The 23,610-nt window shown below is 56.6% G+C and overlaps 1 protein-coding gene across 1 annotated transcript; it reads left to right on the top strand.

The window, feature by feature from the left end:
- Positions 1-11: 11 nt before the first annotated feature.
- RORC (RAR related orphan receptor C) lies at positions 12-23,521 on the top strand. The gene is made up of 11 exons (XM_006728383.3): positions 12-112; positions 2,304-2,333; positions 13,213-13,298; positions 13,595-13,736; positions 14,883-15,395; positions 15,623-15,744; positions 16,597-16,729; positions 16,895-17,002; positions 17,187-17,297; positions 18,553-18,662; positions 22,014-23,521. Exons 1-11 carry the CDS (start codon positions 73-75, stop codon positions 22,173-22,175), a joined length of 1,557 nt encoding a protein of 518 aa, XP_006728446.1. The 5' UTR covers positions 12-72; the 3' UTR covers positions 22,176-23,521.
- Positions 23,522-23,610: the final 89 nt, after the last annotated feature.

Below are 23,610 nucleotides of genomic sequence, written 5' to 3'. Positions count from 1 at the left end.
CCTCCCCTGGGCCCTGCTCCCTGCCCTCCTGGGCAGCCAGGGCAGCAAGGACGGCACCAAGGGAGCTGCCCCATGGACAGGGTCCCACAGACACAGCACCGAGCCTCGCAGGGTAAGAGGCCCATGGCCCTGCAGGCAGGTGTAAAGGACTTGCCAGAAGAGAGAGAGAGATTGGAAGAGTCTGGTCAAGAAGCAAGGAGGAGGAGGAGGAGGAGGGCAAGACAAGAAAGGAGGAGAGAGATGGATTGGCAGGAGATACACGCCAGTCTTGAAGGAAACTGAAGGAGAAGCAGGAGGAGGGGCTGGGGACACTGCGGAGGAGGAGAGCGTGGAAAGGGAGAAGCAGGAAACACGTGGAGAGGAAAGAAAGGGAGCAGCGGAGCAGGAAGAGACAGGTGCGGGGCGGGGAGGGGGTGAAGAGCGGAACCCAGGAAGGGTCAGAATGTGGGCAGGCCCTCCCCAGCGCGCGAGCGCCCCCTGCGAGGAGGGGGCGACACTGCTTTCCTCGGCGGGCAGAACGGGCCGCCGCGGCTGGAAGGCTGGCCACTCCACCTTCCGTTCATTCACCAATGGACGAACCTGTCCTGCCTTTCAGGGTGACAGACAGAGGCTTGGGGGAGGAAGCAACCAAACCCTGTCAGCTGCCCATGCCCACTGGCCTGGCACTTTCCTCCGCACTGGCCCAGGAGGGTGGGGTTTCATTTCTGCAGAGAATGTGGGGCAGCAGACAGGGGGCGGTGGGGGACAGAGAGGCAGGCAGTCCCTGGCCCCCCGCGTGGTCTAACTCAGAGACCCTCTCAGAGCACGACCCACGGCCACATGCTTGGTCAGCTATGAGCACCAAAGGGAGTGAGTGCCAGCAGGTGCCGGGGGCCACCTGGTGGAGGATGGCTGGTGAGGGGAGCACCCCCACCCCAGGACTGCTCTGAGGTGCAAGGCTGGAGGCCAGGGAGAGGGTGCCACGTCAGGGAGGAAGCTGGGTGGGGCCAGTCAGGATCAGGGGGAGGGGGGAGGGGCCGGATGGAACCACTCCTTCCCTGGGCAGTCCTCCCCCACCCCACCCCCAGCAGAGCCCAACCCTTCTAGTCCATTCACCCCCACTCTGTCCCCCACGGAGGAGGCCGGCCAGTGGGGAGCATCTCCTGGGCAGAGGGACAGTGTGGGGGGGATGGTGGAGACCAGGATTGGGCAGTGGAAGGAAAAATGTAACAGGAGAGCAGATCCAGAGGTTAGGGAGACTCTAGGGGGCATGAGGGAGGGCTGCAGGCTTTTCTGGGACAAGAGGTTGGCCTTGTGCTCTATGAGGAGCTGCTGTGTGGTTGTAGGAAACGGACCAAGGTCTGGCAGGGGAAGCCTCTTCGAAGGGGGCTCCCTTGGTAGGTGTTCAATAAATGCTATCAATGAATGACCAACTCCCCCCCCACACCTCTCCCCACCCCCACCACGGCCACGATGTTCTAGCTAAGGCTTTCCCCTTAGCAGCTGCCCCTCCGAAATATGTGCATCCCTGCCCACCCCACGTCAACCCACCTGGGCACGTTACTGCCTGCTCTCTACCTGGACCAGCCGGAGGAAGGGATTCCCTCCTCAGCAGGCTGGCCAGCCAGAGGCCCAGGAAGGCAGAGCGGGGTCTGTGCTCCCCGCTCTCCCTCCTCTTCCTCCAAACATCCTCAGCGTCTTACTCTCAGCCTCCACACCTTGGGCAGTCCTAGGGGCTTTCAGGCACAAATAAGCGACCAAGAGGTTTAACTCCCACAGAGATGTAACTCTGGCTGCAGAGTATTTATCGCGCACCTCTAATGGGCCAGCCACTATGGAAGGCTCTGGGAATACCAAGGCCAATGAGACAGACCGCTTCCCAGCTAGCAGGAGAGCCTCATTTCATGGATAATGACACAATGATAGCAGTTAGGTAGCAGCGCGGAGAATGTCAGGAAGCCAAATGCACGGTGCTGAGTGTCAGCACGAGGGCAGGGAGAGGGGCATGGGCAGCTCCTCCAGCGGGAGCTTGAGCAATGAGGGGAAGCTGGCTTTACACCGAGCAGGGTGTCAGGAAAGGGCCTTCCGGGGGAAGGAATCGTTTGGGGAACTCCCGGAGGTAGTGAGGAGCCTGGCGCTTCTGAGGACCCGCGGGGCAGAGAACGAAGAGAGGTGTGCTGTGGAGGATGGTCCCACCTTTGGCTCAGACACCAGGTTCTGGAGGAAGGAATGGGGTGGGATAGGGCCCGTGATGGGAAGGGGCAGGTCTCCTGGTGCCCATGGTCTTCAGCTTTTGGCCCCGGCCCTCTCTCTTCTCTTTCCAGAGCTGCTGGCTGCCAAGAAGACCCACACCTGTGAGTAGCGGGTTGGGGCAGCACCTGTGCTGGGTGTGGAGCCATGGCTGGAGCTCGGCGGGCCTGGGGGCGGCGGGGTGCACCAGAGAGGAAGCCGGGAGCTGGCCCAGGCAGAGGCGGCGCCTAGGGAAAGAGGGGAGATGGGGAGCCCGGCAGGGGGAGGGGTGAAGAAACCTCAAGAGCAGGGCGACGGGAGATCAGGGGGAAGCCTGCGGAGAGGGACCAGGGCAGACGCAAGGAGAGAGTGATTATAAAAGGGATCCGTGGGAGACGGAGAGGAGGGGTGCTGGACAGAGGCACAGGAGCCAGCAGGGGGAAGGAGGGAGACGGAGGCAGGGGCAGCCTCAGGGACTCAGGGAGCCTGCGCCACCAGGCTTTGTGGCAGCTGAGCCATGTTTGGTGTTCCTCTTGGTGGTTAACACGTCCTGAGGTGTGAACAAGCCAGGCTGTGCAGAGCTGGAGAGCAGGAAAGCCTTCACCTCTGTAGGAAACATGACACACAGGGACACTCTGGGCCCTGAAAGACTGAGGCTACGCATGTGGGAAGGGGGCTAGAGCTCAGGAAGGACTTCCCAATGGATACTGACGAGTATCTATCCTCTCTAGGGACCTCTCAGCACAGCAGATCTACCCCCCCCCCAGTTTGTGGGAGAGGCTACTCACCCAGAAAATGCACCCACTCCACCTCAGTCCCAAAGCTTATATCCCATCAGGGCCATGCATGCCCTTAGCAGCCTGAGGGTACTCTGGGGGAAAGCCTCCATAAGCATATGTCCCTGAATTAACGAGGACCGCTCTGGGGCAAGAGAGACCACCTGCATTTCTCCATGGCCCTCCCTTGCATTACCTACCAGTTCCTCCTGAGAGCTCGCTGACCCTGCTCTGGCTTCCAAGATCGCCTAGAGCCTCCCTGTTCTAGGCAGAGAAATCTCAGAGGCAACAGCATCCCCTGGTCCCTGAGCTGGGCAGACAGGGGCTGGGGGGCCATCCAGGATGCTACAGCCTGCTGGGTGGGGGGTTGCTTTGCTCAGCACAATCCTGATCGGTGCCTCGCCTGCCCCTAGCCACAGGGCCCCACGGAAATGCTGAGCAGGGCCCTGGGAGGAAAGCAGGTCAAGGAGTGACGTGCTCATGCGCTGGGGGGATGGGAGCCAGGGACCATATGTGGGTGGGGAGGGAGAAGGGGGACTTTCGGAGCAGCTGGAACTGGAAGAGGCTATGCTCCATTCCTACCTTAACCTCTTACCACAGAAACCGTGGCCAGGACCACGCCCCCTTCCTCCTTCCCAGCCCACTGGTCCTGTGCAGCCATGCCCCCACCCCCACCCCAGAGTGTCCTATGAGAAGCCAGGGTGATGGCCCCTCCCCCAAGCCACTGCCCAGGTCCTGAGAGCCTGAGGAAGGCCAGCGGGGAAAGGCGTGTACCAGACTGAGGAGCTACTAGAGGCCTGGCAAGATCAGAGACCTCTTAGGAAGTTTGGTGCAGAGAATCCAGGAGAGATCAATGACTCCCCCAGGCTGGGAGGCTCAGAAAAATAGGTTCCAAATTGAGACAACCGCAAGGAGGGGGTCCAAGACAACCCGAGAAGGGAGGAGCCCCGGAGGGACCCCCAGACCAAGAGAGGGCCGAGCTACTGAAGGGCCCTGAAGAGGAATCCCCAGGCTGAGGTACACCACAGAGCAGATATGAGGCTGAGAGAGCCCCTCAGAAGGACCCCCAGGCTGAGAAACTCTAGACTCACATGCCAGGAGACCTCCCAAGCTGAGACACCCTCAAGAGCAGACTTGAACCAGAGAAACCCTCCCATTCCTCAAGTGGGATTTGGGGCCAAACCGCCTGAGTTTGAATCCTGACCCCACCACTTACTAGCTGTGTGACCTTGGGCAAGTTACTTAACCTCTCTGTGTCTCATTTTCTTCATCTTCAAAATGGGGATAATGGTACCTACCTCATAAAGTATTTTGTGAGTATTAGATAATCCATATAAAACCTTAAGAAGTGTTTCTGGCATAAAGTAAACATTATTATTATTATTATTATTATTACCATCACCATCATCATCATCATCTGCATTCCAATTTCAGTTTTGCTCTTGAGGAAATTTCTGACAGACTAACACTTCCTGCAGATAGCGGGTATTTGTCTGATGATTATTGCTGCTGCAATTATCATTTCTTCCCTAGCCCAGGGCATACACCACATCTGTGGGAGGGCATGAGCATGGTGGGTGGTGAGGTGGCCTCCCAGACTGCACCCCAGTGGGCGGCTGTTGGCAGTCCACAGCGTATCAGGTGGCACAAGCCACTGCCCCCGGGCAGACATCCTGTGACTTACCTCTAGAAACATCCCTGTCCCTGGAGTCACTGGGCAGAGAGTCAGGCTCGGGTCCTCAGTGGGAGGGGGAGTAGGGACCTGGCTGGGCTCCTGTGAGCTCCATTCTGGTTCCCCAGCCAGAACTACCCTGGCGGGTGGAAACAGCTTTTACCGCGTGTGGCTGTCGCATGTGGTTTTGGAATTTTCCAACGCCCCCTGCAATTGGCTGCCCCGCCCCTCACACCCTGCCCCAGGCCCAGATTGGCCACGTGGGGCGCCTGTCATCCTACTCGCTGCACCCCAGAGGGGGTGGGGATGCAGTGGGGGGGGTTGTCACTCGGCCACCTGTGTGGTGGTGGCTTAAACCCCCCTGGCCCAGAAGAATTGGGAGAGAGCTAGGTGCAGAGCTGCGGGCTGAGGCTCTGCAGAAAGGGCCTCACCCCCGACCCAGCTGCCAACTCTGCCCCATCCCTGGACCACCCCCTGCTGAGGACAGAGAGCTAAGGCGGCAAAGCCCAAGGCTCAGTCATGAGAAGTAAGTGAATGGGGCCACCTGGGAGTGGGGAAGCCTGGACGCTATCGTCATCCCTGGGCCTCTGGAACAGAGGGGTGTCTTGGGAACAGTGTGAGCAAAGCTGAGTGCTCTTTCTTGCTGGCAGCGTGTGTCCCAGTCAAGGCCAAGGTCTTTTGGGAGCTGGGTGGAGTAGCTGAGGAGTCTTGCTCCCCAGGCAATTTTCTTAGAGCAGGGTAATACAGTGGGCTATAGAGGAACGGCTCTGTCGTGAGCCCTGGAAAGGATCTGCAGGAGTATCTGAGGTGCTCTGCTCCTCATTTAACAAGAAAGGACTGAGCCCCAGCAAGGCCAGGGCTTCGCCCCAGATCCCACCGCTGAAGCAGAGGGCGGCTGCTAACTGACAGGCACCGACCGGACTCCCACTGCAGCGTTTCCCTCCATGCCTCCAACCTACCTCCGAGCAGGGTGAAAGAGGAGCCAGAGGGCCCGAGGGGTTGCTGTGCCCCGAAGCAGCAGGACAGGAAGAGGAAAGCCAGTTTGGCAGGTAGAGGGGGTCAGAACCCTGCATCCAGGTCTCTGTGTGTGTGTGTGTGTGTGTGTGTGTGTGTGTGTGTATGTGTCCCCAGTTTCAGTCACCCATTTGAGGGGGATAGGGCAGGGGAGATGGGAGCAGAAAGCCTTCAGCTTCACCCCCTTCCTGGTGTGGAGCCATGGGCCAACAGCTAGTGGACAGATGTCTGGGGTCCCTGTGCCTTCTAGCAGAGCAAGAATGGCTAAATCAAACAATCCCTGTGTTCAGGTAAGGAAAGCTAGAGAACCTCTCGGAGCAGCGGGCAAATGAGCAAAAGGGAAGCCCCATGTCCCTGTGGCCTGAGGCCTGAGGCAGCCCCAGCCTCAACCTGGGGTCTTCCCACAAACCACAGAGGGGAGGCCATATTGGGTCCTGGAAAGACCCACGGGCTGAGAGTCTAAAGACCAGGTTCTGGTGCCAACTCTGTCACTGACTAGCCACGTAGCCTTAGGCAAGTCATTGGGCCCTGGTCTCCTCATCAGCAAAACAAGAGAGCCGAACTTAAAAACAAAACCAACTTTGGAGAGGCTCCCAGTTCTGAGGACCCAGGACCAAGGAGAGAGCCCTGGTCCCCGAGGTGAGCACCCTCAAGGCTAGTGAAGGCGTCTCAACTCTCCCAGGACATAGACGGAGAGGAGGCCATAGGAAAGGAAGGACTTGGGACAGAGATCCCAGTGCAGATGTATGAGCTGGGGTGGGTCAGGTGGGGCGAAGAAAAGAGCCAAAAACTTCCACAGGAAGAGGGGCCCTTTGGAGCTTTCATTTCTTTCTAGCTTCTTCCGATTAGCAGCAAAGGTTAGCAAACAATCTTCCCAGAAATGGCCCCCAGTCAGCAAATCCACCCTAGCAAGCAAGGATTGGGTGTGCCTCAGAGCTCGGCGGGAGAGCAGGAGTCCCCAGGACTGAGGGAGGGAGCTTCTAGGCAGCTCTACATGATTTCCCCCCAACAGCTCCATCCACGCTGATAGATAGGAGAGGGAGTCCCCTCCAATCTGAGGGTGGATGCCACCCGTCCTTCTCACTTGGACATCTCTGGGTATCTCACAACCCCAGGCTATCTGACTGAATGCCTCCCCCTCACACACACACCTAGTGAGTGCCAGCCACCTCCATGCCCTCTGACCATAGCCAGAGAGCGGCAGCACATGGGGGGCTGGGGACTGTGACACACCCAGAGACCAAGGGGTAGACACAGACCAGGAAATAAAGAGAGGTGCGGAGGCCAATGATGTCCTGATGGAGCTATAAATGGAGAAATACCAGGAAATACCACCCAAACATCGAGGTGTGAAACCTGAGACAGAGCTGGAGCACAGAAGATAGAAAGGCACACAGACACAGCGAGAGATGCAGAGGGAGGAGGATGGGCAGTGAAGGGGAGATGCGGAGTCCTGATCGGGGCTAGGAAGACAGAGAGAGGGAGGCATGGAGTCCATGGAGGTTCTGAAAGGATGGTAGAGCTCCCTGCCAGGGCGACCTGCTGCTAAGTAAAGAAGAAATGTCCATTAGCCAAACAGACTCCCCAGCCAACCAGAGGGATGGTGGCCCTAGTCATCTCTCTCTGAGGACATGGCCAGTGTGGAGCCAAGAGGCATGAGGCCCCAGCACTGAGTATGGATGGCGAGGGGGTTGGGGGGGACAGGTGCGAGGTCACATGTCTGTCTTTGCTGTGCCCTGATCTTTCCAAGTCTGGTCATGATAATGACGAGCAGTGGGCCTGCAAGAGGTCCAGGTCCCCAGGCAGGGTGCCACAGCTCTTATCCTGAAAACCCATGGCCACCTGAAGACTTAACAAAGGGCCTCCTCCTTCCTTGTATCACCCCTGACCCTTTGCCTTTTCCTCTCTTCCATTCCTAACAGGAATCCCAAACACTCTCAGCCCAAGGTACTAGAATCTGGAACATCTCAGCCTGTCCCGTACAGTGAAGCATGGGTGTTGGTGTCCCCACTCTTCCCAGGGGCTCCCTCCCCTCCCCTGCCTCTGTGCCCCTGACTCAAACAGGGAACAGGGACTTTCCCATGCTAAGAGCCCTCTAAGGAAGGCAGCCCCTGGGGTCTCCTCTTGTCCTCCATGGCTAGTCCTTTCTGAGATCTAACCTCTACTCCTCCTGCTACTGCAATGCTGTCCTGGGCCTCTGGGCCAGATGGGGCTGTCTCTTTGGGGAAGGGACAGGAACAGGACGGGGCCTCAGCACCAGAGCCAGAGTGTCCCTGGGTTCCGTGTGTCCTGGAACAGCAGAGCCCTGTGGAAGGGAGATATAACCCTGGAGGCCGGGAAGCCGCTGACTGTGACTTGGGGCTCCCACTCCTCAGAGCTTCCTCCTGGTGATTCATCCCCTCCTCCCCATTCACTGGTTGTTTTCACTCAATTCTTTTGTTTCCCCTCCTTTCTCCTGTCCCAGACTGCGGGGGTGGCGGGGGCACCAGGAGGGGTTTCAGGTGGCTGGCTGTCTTTCGTGGCTTTTCAGAACCCCAGACTCTCCCTCGCCCACCTGAGTTTTAGCTTCACTACTTTCTCAGCCCTGGGATCTGGATGTATCAGCAGAAAATCCTCGCCCTGGCTTGGGAGTAGTGTTCAGCAGGTAGAGCGGCTTCTCTCCTGGCCCCCCACTGACCCTCCCCCTCCTGCTCCCCTGTGGTGGCACCCACCACCGTGGTTTCCAGCTTTGCAGAAGCTGTGGGAAGGAGAGCTGAGAAAGGAGGGAGGCTGGTGACAGGCTGGGGTACACAGGGGACCCCTGGCCCGAGCTGTGGTCTCCGTGCCGGTGGGGGTTGGGGGGAGCTAAGCTAAGAAAAGAGATGCATTCCTCTTTCCCATTCACTCATTCATCTCTGCAGAGGCCTATTAGGATGTATGAAAGCCAGTCCACACCCCCGAAGGAGCTCTGTTGGGTCAGGCAAGCTGTTCCACCCTGGCCTTGGAAGCCTGCCCCAGGACATGAGTAAAGGCAGGAGGAGGTGGGCACCACAGAGGAAAAGCTGGGGCAGAGGGAACCATGCCTCTATGGGTCGTTACACTAGACATGAGTCCTGGCTTTAGTTCCACAGGGGGGTCCTCTCTGAATTCTGTTCGCAGCCCACCTCCACACTTCACGCTTTTCCCTTGCAGCCAGTAACCTTGTTCCCTATCCCATTTCCTCGATGCATCTGGGCACCTCATCCTTACAGGGGGTATGGCTTAACGGTTGGGGACATGGGCTCTCGAGTTACAGACACCTGGGTTCAAATGCCAGATATGCCACTTCGGACTGTGTAAACTTAGGCAAGCCACTTAGGCCCTCCTGGACCGCTTTCTCATCTGTAAAACGGGGACAACGCAAGGAATGCCTACTTCCCAGGGTTGTCGTAATCATTAACAAAACACGTATGCAGAGCCCGGGACAGAGTAAGAATTCAGCCCAGGCTTGTGTCTATCATTACTATCCCCCCTTAATTACTGTCCATTGGAGAAAAGGAGAGAGAAAGAGAAGAGAAGGAAGGCGCAGCTGGAGACTGCTTTGTCAGAAGATAAGGACCCCACGGCTCCTCTGACTGCATCCACTCTCCAGCAGGGCTAGGGGAGGTTGTGAGGTTTGAGGGGAGAGACCCCCCTGGGTTAGAGCCCCTCCTTTGCTCCTACCACTTCCTCTCTGTGGCATGGGGCACCTGGACAAGGCCCAGGGCTGGCTTCCTAAGGTGGCCCAGGGCCAGGCTCTGGCTGCATTCGGAGAGCGCTATCAATGAATCTCACAGCTGTGGGAAGGGTGAGATTAGAGGGGTTGGAGGGAGGGGAAGACAGACCACCTTGTTGCTATCGGATTTCCCCACAGAGAAGGTGTGCATAACAAGCTCCCTGGGGATACTTCGGTCTCTGAAGCAATCCAGAAGAGATTCATTTTCTTTCCCCGGTACCGTGCCAGAAAGTAGCTCTAGAGGTCTCCCAGGCTGAGGAGAAGACACAGGAATGAGCTGGGGGAAAAGATGGCCAACCCCACCCTCATCCCCCAGGAGGAGGAGCCTGGCCCGAAAGCCTCAAGAGGGGCTACATTCTTGCTACTCAAAAGTGTAGGCTGAGGACCAGCAAGCGTGGGCACCCACCAGAGCTTGTCCAAATGCAGAATCTGGGCCCCCAGACCCGAGCAGGGACCTGTTCACAAGATCCCTCCGTGATCTTGTTTGAAACGCAAAGGGCTAGAGTCACACAGTCGCTAGACGGTTTCAAGAGCTTTCATGAGCAAATAGGCCCTTCTGTCTCCTGGGAGCGAGAGGGTTTCCTTTGATGGGCCCTGGGAGAGAGCAGCAGTGAGGTACAAAGTTCTTCCCGAAGCAGCGGGGGCCGCAGGGGCTGGCCTAGACGGGCCTGACCTTTGCTTGGTTCGAGTTCCTGGCACGGGCAGGCCCTTAGATGGTAAGTTCCTGGCAGGCCAGGCTCCAGTGCAACAGTTTGAGTAATCCCGTGATTACTCAGCTCCCCATCCCCAACCTGGGTTCCCATCACCTGCTGCTTCAGGCAGGGGCTCAGGGGTAGGTTGTGAAGGTGAGGGATCCGAGGTGTTTTTCAGCTCCTGCTCACCCCACGGCCACCTCTGCCAGACCTTCCCGTCCTCTCCCCTCCCCGCCTCCACAAGTCACACTCACGCGCACCGGGACTTTCTCTTTGAGGTTTCGGGCAGATGGCACTGAAAGGGCTACAGGTGGCAGGGGAAGGAGGGAGCAGTGGGAGCAGAGGGGCTGATGGTGCAGGCAGGGCCAGGGGCAGGGCACGGGGGCCAGGACATCACGGTGGGTTTTTCTGTGTGTCTGCACCTGTTTCTCCATCCCAGGGTCTAAGTCTCTGGTGTCGGCCAGTCCCAAGCCTCTTGGTCTCTCTAGATCAGAGGCTCCAGAGTCTGGCCCCCCCCAGCTCAGAACCCCTGACTCCATGTTCCTGCCTCACTTTGTACCTCTGTCTTGGGGGCCTATGGCTGGGGAACCCTGAAGAGTGGCTGGCCTGGTGGCTGGGGTCCAGACTCCAGCTTCCCCCCAGACACAGGTATCTGTGAAGGCGGTCCATGGCTGGCCACATCATCCCATGAGAAGAGCAAGGTCTGGGTTATGGCGCTGTGAGGTTCCTGGGGCCGAGACCAGCAGCGGGTCAGGTGTGGGGCAGGGAGAGATGTGTCTGGGTCACCTGTGTGGCTGGCGCACACACGCACCCGGATGTGGCTCTGGGACAAGGGAAGAGACAGGGAGGCCTGTGGTTGACTGCTGGGCTGGAGTCCGAGTTCCCACTGTGGCTTGGCCTAATCTCCCCTCCGCTTACTTTTTTGGGTGACCCACGTTGGTTTCTCCCCTCTCTGGGCTGAGGGCCACTGTGGAGAGAGACCCACGCTGCCGGAGGGGAAGGTGTCGAGGCGAGCGCAGACTCTCCGGGGCATGAGGCTTCTGCTGGGCCTCAGGTGCCCCCTGCATTTCTTTGCCTTCTGCTCTGCTCTGTGGCAAAAGTGTATGTAGAGTTTGCCTCTTAGACACAGTGCTTTCCGCAGGTAATACCATCACACCTACCGTCCTAGCTACAATCATCCCACGGACAAGCAATGTTCTTTTTTATTCTGATTTCACTGACAAGGGAACCTAGGCCTAGAGAATCTAAGTGACTCAACATTCAGGTGCCTCCACATTTTCTGCCCCTTTTCCAGCTACCAAACCCCTCTTATTCTCTCTTCCCTTCCATGCATTCCAATATGCTCTTAATTTACGGGAAAGAATCTGAAAGGCTCACTTGCCATCTGTCCAGTGATCACAGCCTCCTATGTGGGTGTTGGGCAGGCAAGTGGGGGCTGGGGTGGGGGAGAGGAGTGACTTCTCATGGAAGAATTTCAGACACCCATGGGCCTGTCCCCCATGAGGAGGCAGCTGCTTACTCTGACTCAGCTCAAAGCTGGCTTGAGGGGACAATGGTTTCAAGATGAGGGAAACAAAATATCAGGGGGTGGTGGGCAAGCCATAGTTCCCCTCCCCACCTCACGTGAGGAGGCCCTATGCATGACTGGGGGGTCCAGGCCTGGGCTAGGGGTAAGCTCACCAGAACACAGGTTTGCCCTACAGGCAAGCTGCTGCCTTCACTGACCCTCAGGGTGGGACACGGTTAGGGGACCGGTCAGAGATGAGCTGGGGCTGGGGTGTAGATCACTTTTCTGGCCTGCTCCGCCTCAGCCTCCCCGCTCAAAGGGGAAGCAGCAGGGCACCAATGGCAGAGAAGAGAGCCCTGTCCGCTTGGGATGGATGAAAACCCCTGACATAGTGGGAATCCCAACTCCCCTTCAAAGATGAGCTGGGAGAAGGCCAACTGCTGCTCCCTGAACCAGTAGAGAGCTGTGGGCATTGACAGGGACAGGGCGAAGTAGAGGAGAAGAATCTGGAGCCCCAAAAGGCCACGATGAGCTCAGTGGGCAGCTGGGGGTCCTACTGGCCAATGAACAAACACTAACACACAAACAGGCAGGTGCACCTGCCGGCTCACAAGTACCTGTACCTTCCATGTGTACACACACCCTCAAACATGCCCACCGATGTATGGGCCCCCAAAGCCAGGTACACAGAATAGCATAATGGTAAGCAGGGGAGCTAGGGTGTACACCCAGCTCTGGGGCAACTTAGCTGCATGAACCTGGGCCAACCACCTTACCTCATCTGGTCTATCCCTCCACCTGGAAAAGAAAGGACAGGACAAAGGTTGAATGAGCTGGTCCCTAGTCCCAGTCAGAGGTAACATTCATGATCGGCGCACATACGATTGGGCCCATCAACATAGTCACTCTCATGTGCTGCCCACTCTCTGCTCCAGGGCCTGGGGCCTCGGTGCCCTGTTTGATTCTCACCCTGGATCGCCAGCATCTGACCGACCTGGCTTGTTGAGCCCTCTCCTGGGCTCCACCTCAGTCCTCCTTGCCTTCTCTGGGCCCCATGCTGTGGACCCTGACCTCTTGGCCCCTGGTCGCTGCCCAGCCCATCCCTGAGCCTTCACTGCCAGGCTGAGGATGACTGGCATCTCTACCTGGCCCCCTGCCTTGGTGCACCACATCTCCTCCCCCCACCCCCCATGCCTCACACTCTGCCCATGGGAGCAAAGCCTGGTGGGGGAGGGTGGCCTAAAGGAAGCCCCCTGCGCGGGAAGCAGGTGTTGTGAAGCAGCGAGAACTCCTAGATCCTCAGGCGGCAGGGGGGGCAACTGGAGCTTTTCAACTTGAAGGGCTGAGCAGGTGGCCTCTCTGCAGCTGCACTTTCTGCCCCTGTGGAGCTGGTACAGGTCCTGGCTGCCCCGTGAAACCGAAAACGGCCTCCCCAGACCCTTTGTTGAGCAGCATTTGGCACTGCACTTCTTCTGTTTTGCAAGAGGTGAAGAGCAAGCTGGAGCAGGGTGGAGAAGCACCGTGTCCCTGTGTCTACAGCCCGGGGACGTGGGGAAGGAGGCAGAGCAGGTCCCTGGGCTCACCTCCTGTTCTTTCTTTCTCTCCTCCAGCACAAATTGAAGTGATTCCTTGCAAAATCTGTGGGGACAAGTCATCTGGGATCCACTACGGGGTTATCACCTGTGAGGGGTGCAAGGTGAGCATGCGCACACGTGCACACTCACACACAGAGTCTCTTCCAAGGTGGGGAGAAGGGGCTCTGAGGCAGCTAGGGAGCTGCTGGAGAGGTGCCTTACACAGGAGGGCCTTGTCTGAATCTGGGGACATGGCTGCATGGCAGATTATAGTTCTGCTAAGAAAGGGAGGTGAGAAAAGGGACTGGCCATGCGTGGGGTCTGGGCAAGCGGGGGCCAGAGCCTGGGCTGGAAGCCCCGGGGAGCGAGCTGGGCCTGGCCGGGATTGGCAGCTGAGGTCCCCGTCTGCCTGCCCCAGGGCTTCTTCCGGCGCAGCCAGCAGTGTCACGTGGTCTACTCCTGCACCCGCCAGCAGAACTGCCCCATTGACCGCGCCAGCCGAAACCGATGCCAGCACTGTCGCCTGCAGAAATGCCTGGCACTGGGCATGTCCCGAGATGGTGAGGCCAAGCAGGCGGAGTCTCCAAAGAGGTTATCCTGTAGACGCGTCCTTCCGCGGGGCACGGGCCGGCCACGCACCATGGGGGTGCACCTCACCAAAGCTCTTCGTGGTCCCCAGCTGTAGGCTCTGCTAGAACAGCCCTCCCTTCCCCAACGCCCCAGGCTCCTCATTTTCTTCTTCCCGGGATGGAAGAAGAACTGGCCCAGTTACCGTCCAGCTTCCACATCCACCGTCCTGCCCCTAGCTCCATCTCCCTGGTCCCCCATCCCCATGCTAGGACACAGGACAGTGGCTAGGACTGCAGCCAGAGCCAGCCCGAGAGCCACCTGGAAGGCACGAGGGTGGGGAGGGCGGCTGTTCCCGGTGCCTTTCTCCTCGGTCCTCGCCCACCACCTCGGCGCAGCCCCCCATCACCACCACAGAGGGAGCCCAGGGCGGGGTTGGGGGAGGCATGAGGTGACGGAGGAGCCAGAAAGAGCCTGTCAGCACTTTTCAGCGCCCAAAATAACAAAGTGAAAGGAAACACGCAGGGGTGCAAAGGGGCAGGCGGGGCGAGGGGCTGTGCCCCCACACCTGGGAGGGGTGTTGGGGGGGGAGTGAAAAGGCAGGAAAGAGAGAGCAGAAGAGGATGTTCAGAAACAAGCCGCGGAGCATGGGTTGGGCTGTGGTGAGTATCTAGGTCACCAGCGAGCCTGCAGGCCTGACCACAGGGAGACCTGTGTTCTCAGCTCTCCTCTTCCTCCGACCCTCCTAGACAGGTGAGGTGACCCCAATACAGCTCCAGGCCCCCAACTCGACCACCCCAGCCCAAACATCAGGAGACCAGAGTCCTCAGTCCAGACTGACTGCTTGAATTCTGCTACCAGCAGAAGCTGGTTTCCAGCTGGGAAACTTTGCTTGGGAGACCGAAATGCCTGGGCTGGACGCAGCCCTGCCGAAAACACGGGCAGGCGGTGGGAGGGGTCTCGAGCAAAAGTGGGGGGCCCCCCGGGGAAGGTCCTTAGGCCACACTGGAGACACTCTGCTCAGAGCCAGCTATTGAGGGAACAGCAAGTTGAATTCTGTAATGATCAAAATGCCTGTCGAGGCTGCCCTGTACCTCGTGCTCCTGCCTCGAAAACTCCTGATCCCTGACCTCTTTCAGCTGTCAAGTTCGGCCGCATGTCCAAGAAGCAGAGGGACAGCCTGCACGCCGAGGTGCAGAAACAGCTGCAGCGGCAGCAACAGCAGCAGCGGGGACAGGTGGCCAAGACCCCGCCAGCGGGCGGCCAGGGAGCCGACCCCCTCGCCGGCCCCATCGGGCTCCCAGACGGGCAGTTGCCCCTGGGCTCCTCACCTGACCTGCCTGAGGCCGCGGCCTGCCCCCCTGGCCTCCTGAGAGCCCCAGGCTCCGGGTCCTCCTACCCCAGCAGCTTGGCCAAGGCCGGGCCTGATGGGGCCTCGTACCACACGGAATACAGCCCCGAGCGGGGCAAGGCCGAGGCCAGCGAGCGCTTCTACAGCACTGGCAGCCAGCTGAGCCCCGACACATGTGGACTTCGTTTTGAGGACGCCGGGCATCCTGGGCTCGAGGAGCCAGGACGGGGCCCGGACAGCTACGGCAGCCCCAGTTTCCACAGCGCCCCGGAGACGCCCTATGCCTCCCTGACGGAGACTGGTGAGCGGCTGGGGGGCGGGGAGGGGAGGGATGATGAGGGAGGGGCTTCCAAGAGAGGGGCCCTGGTCAGCACCCCATGTACACCACACGTGAGCCCAAGGGAGCAGAGGGGCCGAGGAGGGGAGGCAGCGCGGGGTGGGGGGGGGTCCGGCCGAGGAGTGCCCTTTGTATGGGGTAGGGTAGCGGTTGGCTGAGATGGAGCCTGTGCCTTCCCCCTCTGGCCCCAGAGCACCTGGTGCAGAACGTTTGTAAGTCCTACCGAGAGACGTGTCAGCTGCGGCTGGAGGACCTGCTACGGCAGCGCCCCAACATCTTCTCCCGGGAGGAGGTAGCCGGCTACCAGAGGAAGGTGAGGCCGGGAGACCCCGTGGGAGGGGGCGGCGGGGGAGGGAGTGCGCGCGCAAGTGGGCTGGGGCGAGGCGGGGCGGCATGGACAGACCTGCGGGTGCGTGCTTGTGAGCGTGTGTGTGTCTACCCCCAAGCAGATGGGTGAGAGGTTTTCCTTTTCCCCTGCCTATTGCCTTCCTCCTACCTCCGCCAGCGCCCACACCTTGGTGTGTACACTCTCCTTTCCCGTCCCCTTTCAATGATAGCAGTGGTCAGAACCCTGATTACCATTTGTTAAACACCCCTTCTCTGCCGGGCACTGTGCTAAATACTTCCCATAAATGATCCTCCGCTCTTGCGACAGCGATCCGTGAGGTTGGCATTTATTTCTGTTCTTAACAGCCTGGGAAACTGAGCTCAGAGAAGTTAACAGACCTACTCGAGGTCACAAAGTAGTGGGGCCACAGGAACATTCAGATCCACCAGGCTCCCAAAGTTTATGCTCTTTCCTGTCACACTCCTGACAACACCACATGTTCTAAAAACACTCGTTTGACACTGAATTTTTGCTTCTCTACGTTCTTAAGACCTTTGGGCAGGTCTTTTTGGGGAGAGGGGTCAGTATGTGCTTCTCACCTCAACAAAATGCAAACTCTTTGAGGGCAAAGCTGCATCTCAGATGTTTTTTATTTCCCCACAACAGCTAACTCAGTGCCAACGGCTGGTGGGTGCTCAGTGAGTGCGACCAAATGACAGGAGTTCACCCCGAGTGAACTCCTCACGCCTGCAGTTTATCAGTCTGGGCTCCCAGGGGCTTGGGAGGGTGACAGGGTCATAAACGGGGCTACAGTGGGACCCTCCTCCTTCCTTACAGTCCATGTGGGAGATGTGGGAACGCTGTGCCCACCGCCTCACCGAGGCCATTCAGTACGTGGTGGAGTTTGCTAAGAGGCTCTCAGGCTTCATGGAGCTCTGCCAGAATGACCAGATCGTGCTTCTCAAAGCAGGTGCCCAGGGAGGGTGGGCAGGCCTGGAGGGAGGGGGGCAGAGCATGCAATGGGGTGGGGCTGAGCGGAGGAAGGTGGCTTAGGGAAAGCAGGGCACTGAGGGGGACAGAGCCAGCTCCCTGGCTCTGCCTGACTCTTGCCTGCATGCCCCCCCCTTCTCCCCAGGAGCAATGGAAGTGGTGCTGGTCAGGATGTGCCGGGCCTACAACGCTGACAACCACACGGTCTTTTTCGAAGGCAAATACGGTGGCATGGAGCTGTTCCGAGCCTTGGGTGAGGGGCAGGGGGAAATGAGAGAGACAGGAGTTGGATGGCAAGTCCATCTAAAGCTTCAAGACCCAGGCACCCTCTTTTCAGGGCAAATCACCCCCTCTGCTCCAAACACCAGGAGGGTGGGTGTCCTCGGGCACTGTGGCCTCACCCACTTTGCTCATCCTTTGCTTTTTCTCTCCCTCAGGCTGCAGTGAGCTCATCAGCTCCATCTTCGACTTCTCCCGCTCCCTGAGCTCCTTGCGCTTTTCTGAGGACGAGATTGCTCTCTACACAGCCCTCGTGCTCATCAATGCCAGTGAGTGTCGTTGGGCTTGCCTAAGGGACATTCAGGTGACAGGGGAGCGACGGATATTGAAGGGTCTGGACCTTCAAATGTGGTTAAATCTGGGAAATGGCTCTAAAGAGCAGAAAGAAGATTCAGAGGAGCCTCCAAGGTGGGGTTGGAGAAGTGGGGAGCTAGGGAGCCGTGAGGATGAGAGGAAGTGCGCCGCTTCCCAGGGAGAAATTCATTTGCTCCTGAGTTCTCATGTCAGTGAGTCCAGTGAGCCCACACATTGTAATCACCTGGGGAGCTTTAAAAAGTGATACTTCCCCGGGCTCAACTCCCAGAGAATCTGAGGTCATTGAGCTGGGGTACAGTCTCCCGCAGGTGATTGTCATGTGCTTGGGAATCACTGGTCTGCTCGAGCTAGTTTGAAGACTGTGGGCTGTCACGGCAGGACTCTGGATACCCACTTCACTGGGACGGAGCAGGCTGGGCTGAGCCAGGGAATGCTAAGTATTTGGAGAACCTGGAGAAGTGGGTAGAGCTACTAACCTGAGTTTGCCGATCAAGATTATCTGTTGTCTGGCTCTGCCAATGAATAAAAACCTAAACACGTCCTTCGAACTAGAAATAAAGACTTAAAAGATGACTTCTGGCTATTTTATGGAGCCAGGGCAAAAGGTGGTTTGTCCACTGGAGTTAGCCACAGACAGCTGCAGAGGCCCTGCTGCTGGCCTGGGAGGCTTCACCAAAGCCACTTGCTATCAGGCTCATCCTTGGCCAGGTGACAGGGCTCTCTCTCATTTTCCCCATAGTAGAATCCTAGCATTGGATGGGCTATGTGAAATATCAGGGTACCAGGGAGAAGGCTGCTTGGAGTCAGGAGATTGGACGTTCTTTCTTTCTTTTTAAAGATTTTATTTATTTGAGAGAGAAGGAGCAGGGGGAGGGGCAGAGGGAGAGGGAGAAGCAGGCTCCCTGCTGAGCAGGGGGCCCGCTGTGGGGCTCAATCCAGGACCTCTGGGATCAGGACCTGAGCCACCCAGGCACCCCGGGAGATTGGATGTTCTTATCCCTTTCATCTCTCCCCAGTTTTCCTTGTAGACAGCCAAGCCCCAGGCCCCAGAACTTTTCATGATCAAACCAGGACGCACACGCACGTGCGCACGCGCTCAGCCGAGAAGGCCGCTATCCAGCACAGATGTCCAACATGATACACCCTTTTGGGGGAAGTTAATGTCCATGTTCTTTCTTGTTCTCGCTATGGCCCCATGCCCTCCTTCAGACCGGCCAGGGCTCCAAGAGAAGAGGAAGGTAGAGCAGCTGCAGCACAACCTGGAGCTGGCTTTTCATCACCATCTCTACAAGACTCACCGCCAAGGCATCCTGGCAAAGGTAGGAGCAGTCCCTGAGGTGGAGGAGTGGAGGAGGTCAGGTCCAGCGCAGGAGCTGGGCCCCCAGGGCTTGCGAGGGCCGGGCTCCGAGGGTACAGAGGAGGAAGTGCTTGAATGCCATGTGCTAGAGAGCTTGCAGCAGCACTGGAACCGAAGGGATGAGCCATCACTTCCATGTGCGTACAGATGGAAAGTGAAGAGAACCTGGAATTGGGAGGGATTTCTGCCAGGAAATAATTTGGCTTAATATAGCCAACACTCACCCAGCACCTGCTTGTGCAAGGCACCATGGAATGCAAAGATACAGAGAGGCGGTCCTTGCCCTCACCGAGGGCTTTTAGTGTGGTACAAGGAGGCTCGTGTACCAGTAACCCTAATACGGAGTAGCATATGGTACGTGATACAACAGTAATGCGGTTAACAGGGTGCTGTCCCAGACATGCTGTCATCCTCAGGGCAACTCAGTCAATAGGACAGGTATTAAAACCTCCTTTTAGCGATGAGGGGACTTAAGCGACTAGTCCAAGTTTGCATGATTGGTAAGTAATAAATGCAAGATTTAATCCCAGTGCTCTCCCACCATATCCCTGCGCCCCTGATAGGTTACTTCGATAAGAGATATCGGGGGAATGTTATGACAGCATAGAACAGGGATTAAAAATAACTCGGGGTGGGGCACCTGGGTGGCTCAGTCGTTAAGTGTCTGCCTTAGGCTCAGGTCGTGATCCCAGGGTTCTGGGATCGAGCCCTGCCGGGAAGCCTGCTTCTCCCTCTCCCACTTCCCCTGCTTGTGTTCCTGCTCGCGCTGTCTCTCTCTCTGTCAAATAAATAAAATCATTAAAAAAAAATAATTTGGGGTAAAAGGAGTGGGTCATAAATGCTTCCTACGAAGGTGGCATTTAAGGTCAGCCATGAAGTGTGTCAGATTTTAACAGACATTCATGGGAGTGGGGCAGGCATTCCAGGCTATGGGAACAATCAGCAAAAATAAGGAGGCAAAATAAAATAGTACAGATATGGGGAATAGCTCATGGTACATTCTGACTAATGGGTAAGATTGGGAGCTAGCATTGATTGATGAGGGCGGGGAAGTAGCAGAAGACAAGCTTGAAATTAGGTCAGGTAGCAAATCAGAGAGGACTTCCAGTGCCATATTAAAGAGCGAAGGCTTTATTTCCAGGCAATGGAGAGCTCTGAAGGCTAGAAATGATATCATCAGAGCTATTATTTAGGCAATTTAATTTGGAACCAGCGTAGAGGAACCACTTATGTAATCGTCCAAGCAATGGGCCCTTGCTATGTGCCAGGCACAGTGAGTGCTAGGTGCTGAGGATAGAGAAATGACCTACACAACAGTTTTTGTCCTAAAGAACTTCAAGTCGGGTCAGACGGATTGGAAGGAGAGACTGGAGCCTGGGAGCTCGGCTGGAAAGCAGATCTGGTTGACTCCACCTTCAGAATACAAACCGCCCACCATCACCGGCCCCCCCATCAGTTCTCACGTGGCCTGTTAGAGAGGCCCCTGGTCCTCCCTGGTCCGTCCTGCAGGAGCCACATAGCACGGGTCTCAGTCCTGCTCTAGCCGCCCATGCTGCTGAGTGGCAACTCCAGAGTCTGTCATGGCTGACTGGCCTCAAGCACGATATGACCCCGACTTCTTTTCTCACCTCCTCTCCTCCCACTGGCCCCTCAGTCTCCTGTTCCAGCAACACTGGCCTCCTTGCTATTCCTTCAGCACATCACATACAGTTGCATCTCAGGGCTTTTGTATCTGCTGTTCCCGCTGTCTGGAAGGTTCTTCCCCTAGTCTTCCAAATGGCTCCATCTCTTCATCCCGGAGAGGTTTTCCCTGACCGCCTGATGCAAAAAGCCCTCCACTCCCCACCCTGCATTATTGTTCTTTTTTTTTTTTTAAGATTTTATTTATTTATTTGATAGAGACACAGCGAGAGAGGGAACACAAGCAGGGGGAGTGGGAGAGGGAGAAGCAGACTCCCCACTGAGCAGGGAGCCCGATGCGGGGCTCGATCCCAGGACCCTGGGATCATGACCTGAGCCGAAGGCAGACGCTTAATGACTGAGCCACCCAGGCACCCCTGCATTATTGTTCTTTAAGAAATTCTCAGACATATATATTTGTTTTCTGGCTCCCTCATTAGAATAGGCATTTAATAAAGCTAGATATTTTATTCTACTTTATTGTATCCAGTGATATATCACCACAGCCCATCACAGTGCCTAGCTGAGTAGGTTCCCAACAGTTATTGAATGGATGGATGGATGGATGGATGGATGGATGGACGGACAGATGAAGCTATTGTGATAGTCCAGACAAACTCAGACTAAACCAGTAGAAATGAAAAGAGGATGAATCCAAGAGATATCAAGAGATCTTATGCTGCCTGGTCTTCTCTGACTGTCCCTTTCCTAGGAAACTAAGTAGTGGGGGAAGGAGGGGGGCAGCTAGTGAGTGGTCTTTTTAAGCCTAGCTTGGTTATACAGGAAGATGAAGGAAGACACACATCCACATACAGGTTATATGCAGAAGATGAATGGTTTTCTCAGCCTTTCTCCAGCGAGGTCTCCCTGCCTCTGTCTCCTCATGGGTCTCTGGGCCTTTTTTGTTCCCCTCTGGCTGAGTACTGGTGGTGTTGGGTACCTGCTTGGAAACCATTTATAATTCAGTTATTGAGCATTTGTCATGTGCCAAACATGACAGGAACAGAAGATACAGAGAGGGGGGGAGACAGGGAGAGAAAGAGACAAGGAGAGACCCTAGATTAAACCTAGCTAGGGTGGGAAGGCAGACAAATTAGACGGTTTCCCTAAAATGGGGTTTAAGTGCTACTACACAAAGGGAAGTCCAAAGGAAAGGCCCCTAATCCAGGGAGAGGTGGTTAGAGAAATATTCCCAGAGGAGGTGACACTTGAAAGTGAGGAAGCATTAGCCAAGCAAAGAAAAATCAGAAAGGCATTCCAGGTGAGGAGAACAGCATTGAAGGAAGGTCCAAGAGGCATGCAATAGACTAGAACAGAACCACGGGGTCTCACTATTCTAAGAGCAGGAAGTGTGAGTTAGAGTATTCACCAGGGTTCATTTCAGGAGTAGCAGGAATGTGATGAGGGGGTTCACTCAGAAAACATGCCCTTGTTCCGTAGCAGTCCTTGCTTGCCTCCAGTTTCCTGAACACATACCCCTCCCTGTGATGGGATCTGATCCAGCCATTCCTCCAGGGCCGAGCGCAGAGGGGGAAAGCAAGGCGGGTTGCCCTAGCCCAGGGAGGAGAGGACATCTTTGCTCTGGGGAGAAGGCTGGAGTACTGACCCTCCTCCCCTGTTAACCCATCTCTAGCTGCCACCCAAGGGGAAGCTTCGGAGCCTGTGTAGCCAGCACGTGGAAAAGCTGCAAACCTTCCAGCATCTCCACCCCATCGTGGTCCAAGCTGCTTTCCCTCCACTCTACAAGGAACTCTTCAGCACTGAAATTGAGTCACCCGAAGGGCTGTCCGAGTGACCTGGAGGAGGGACTCCTTTCCCTTCCCTAGAGCCTACTGGCCCTCCTCCCTGGATCTCCTCCCACCTTCACATTTTTCTTACCTGTGCCCCCTGGAGGGTGGTCCCTGCCTGTTCGTTGGGGGTGAGCAATTGCTGAGACTGGTTTTCTGCCCACAGGCTTGCCTGACAGTGGGCCAAGAGCCAGAGGGTGGTGATGAAGGAACACCATCTCCAGCCTCAGCTTTGTTGCATCTCCTTTCCCATGACCCTTCACCCCCAGCTTCTGAGAGGCCTTGGGTGGCACATAAGGACCTCTAGGAGGACCATGGTGTCCTCAGGACACCAGGGGGATCCAGGACACCCTGGATGAACAGAACTCAACTCTGGGCTCAGAAGCTAAGAATAGGACTTTAAAATACCTCATTGCATCTCCCCATGGGCTGTGGCTGGGGAGATGTGTCAAGCTCAGAGACTGATGGCTGGAGCCCAGAAGGACCTGTATATAACATGAATCCAGATCTTTAGATTTTCTGCTTCCCCCTTCCTCTCAGCTCAGCTAGGAAGTGGTTGGGCACCCTGCCCTTTTCCCAGGATCTAAAAAAAACTGGATATGGGAAGAAAAGGATGGGGTGGGGGTAAGGGGCTGGGATAATTTTTTTATGGGATTTGGGTACAGGGATAGGTTACAATGGAGGCCAAGAACATCACAGATAGAACTCAAACCTCTTATGTGCACTTTAGAAGTAGACTTTAGGGGTCAGCACAAATCTGATGAGAGACACACATCCACATACAGGTGAAACACACACTCACAAACTCAAACTGCAATTATGCACCTCTGTAAACACATTTAATCTGACACCATTTCTGTCTTCCTTGAGGTCACAGCTCAGAGGTGCTTAGTGGCCTCAGGGAAAGAGTCCCAATCCTGAGGGACCCCAGAACATTAACGTGGTGTGCCAGTCCACCAACCTTAGACCTGGGGTGGCCCAAACTCAATCCCAGCCCCAGCTGTCTTCTAGCACAAGAAACCCCAAAAGAAGAAGGGATGGCTGGACACTGGTCAGTCAGATGCCCCAGACCGACCCTTGGAAGAGTCCTCCTGTCATCATGCAGAAAGGAAACAGACACAATTTCACCCCAACTCTAGTAGGGAGGAGACCAGGGAACAGGACAGACACCTGTTTCTCTGGCTGTGTTCATGCCCCAGGACTTCTCTTGGCTTTACAAATCGCTGTGAGCCCTCCTCTGAGGGATAAATGGCCGGTGATGTGGGGGTGCTGTGTTCCTCTCGGCGGAGGGGTTAAGTTGGCTAAACATAAACCCCAACTTGTGCTATTCTTCATAAAATGATTTTAAAGGCCAGAGGTATGTGCGGCAGGGGCAGGGGTGGGGGTACTTAAATCGCATTACAGACAAGCTGTTCTCCTGTCTCATTCCTGTGTGGAGACCCA

Source organism: Leptonychotes weddellii, chromosome 4 (genome assembly GCF_054177405.1).
Source record: "Leptonychotes weddellii isolate Sample4059 chromosome 4, ASM5417740v2, whole genome shotgun sequence".
Classification (NCBI taxonomy): Eukaryota; Metazoa; Chordata; class Mammalia; order Carnivora; family Phocidae; genus Leptonychotes; species Leptonychotes weddellii.
Note: the sequence above shows the minus strand (reverse complement) of the source record. Positions and strands in the feature narration are given on the sequence as shown.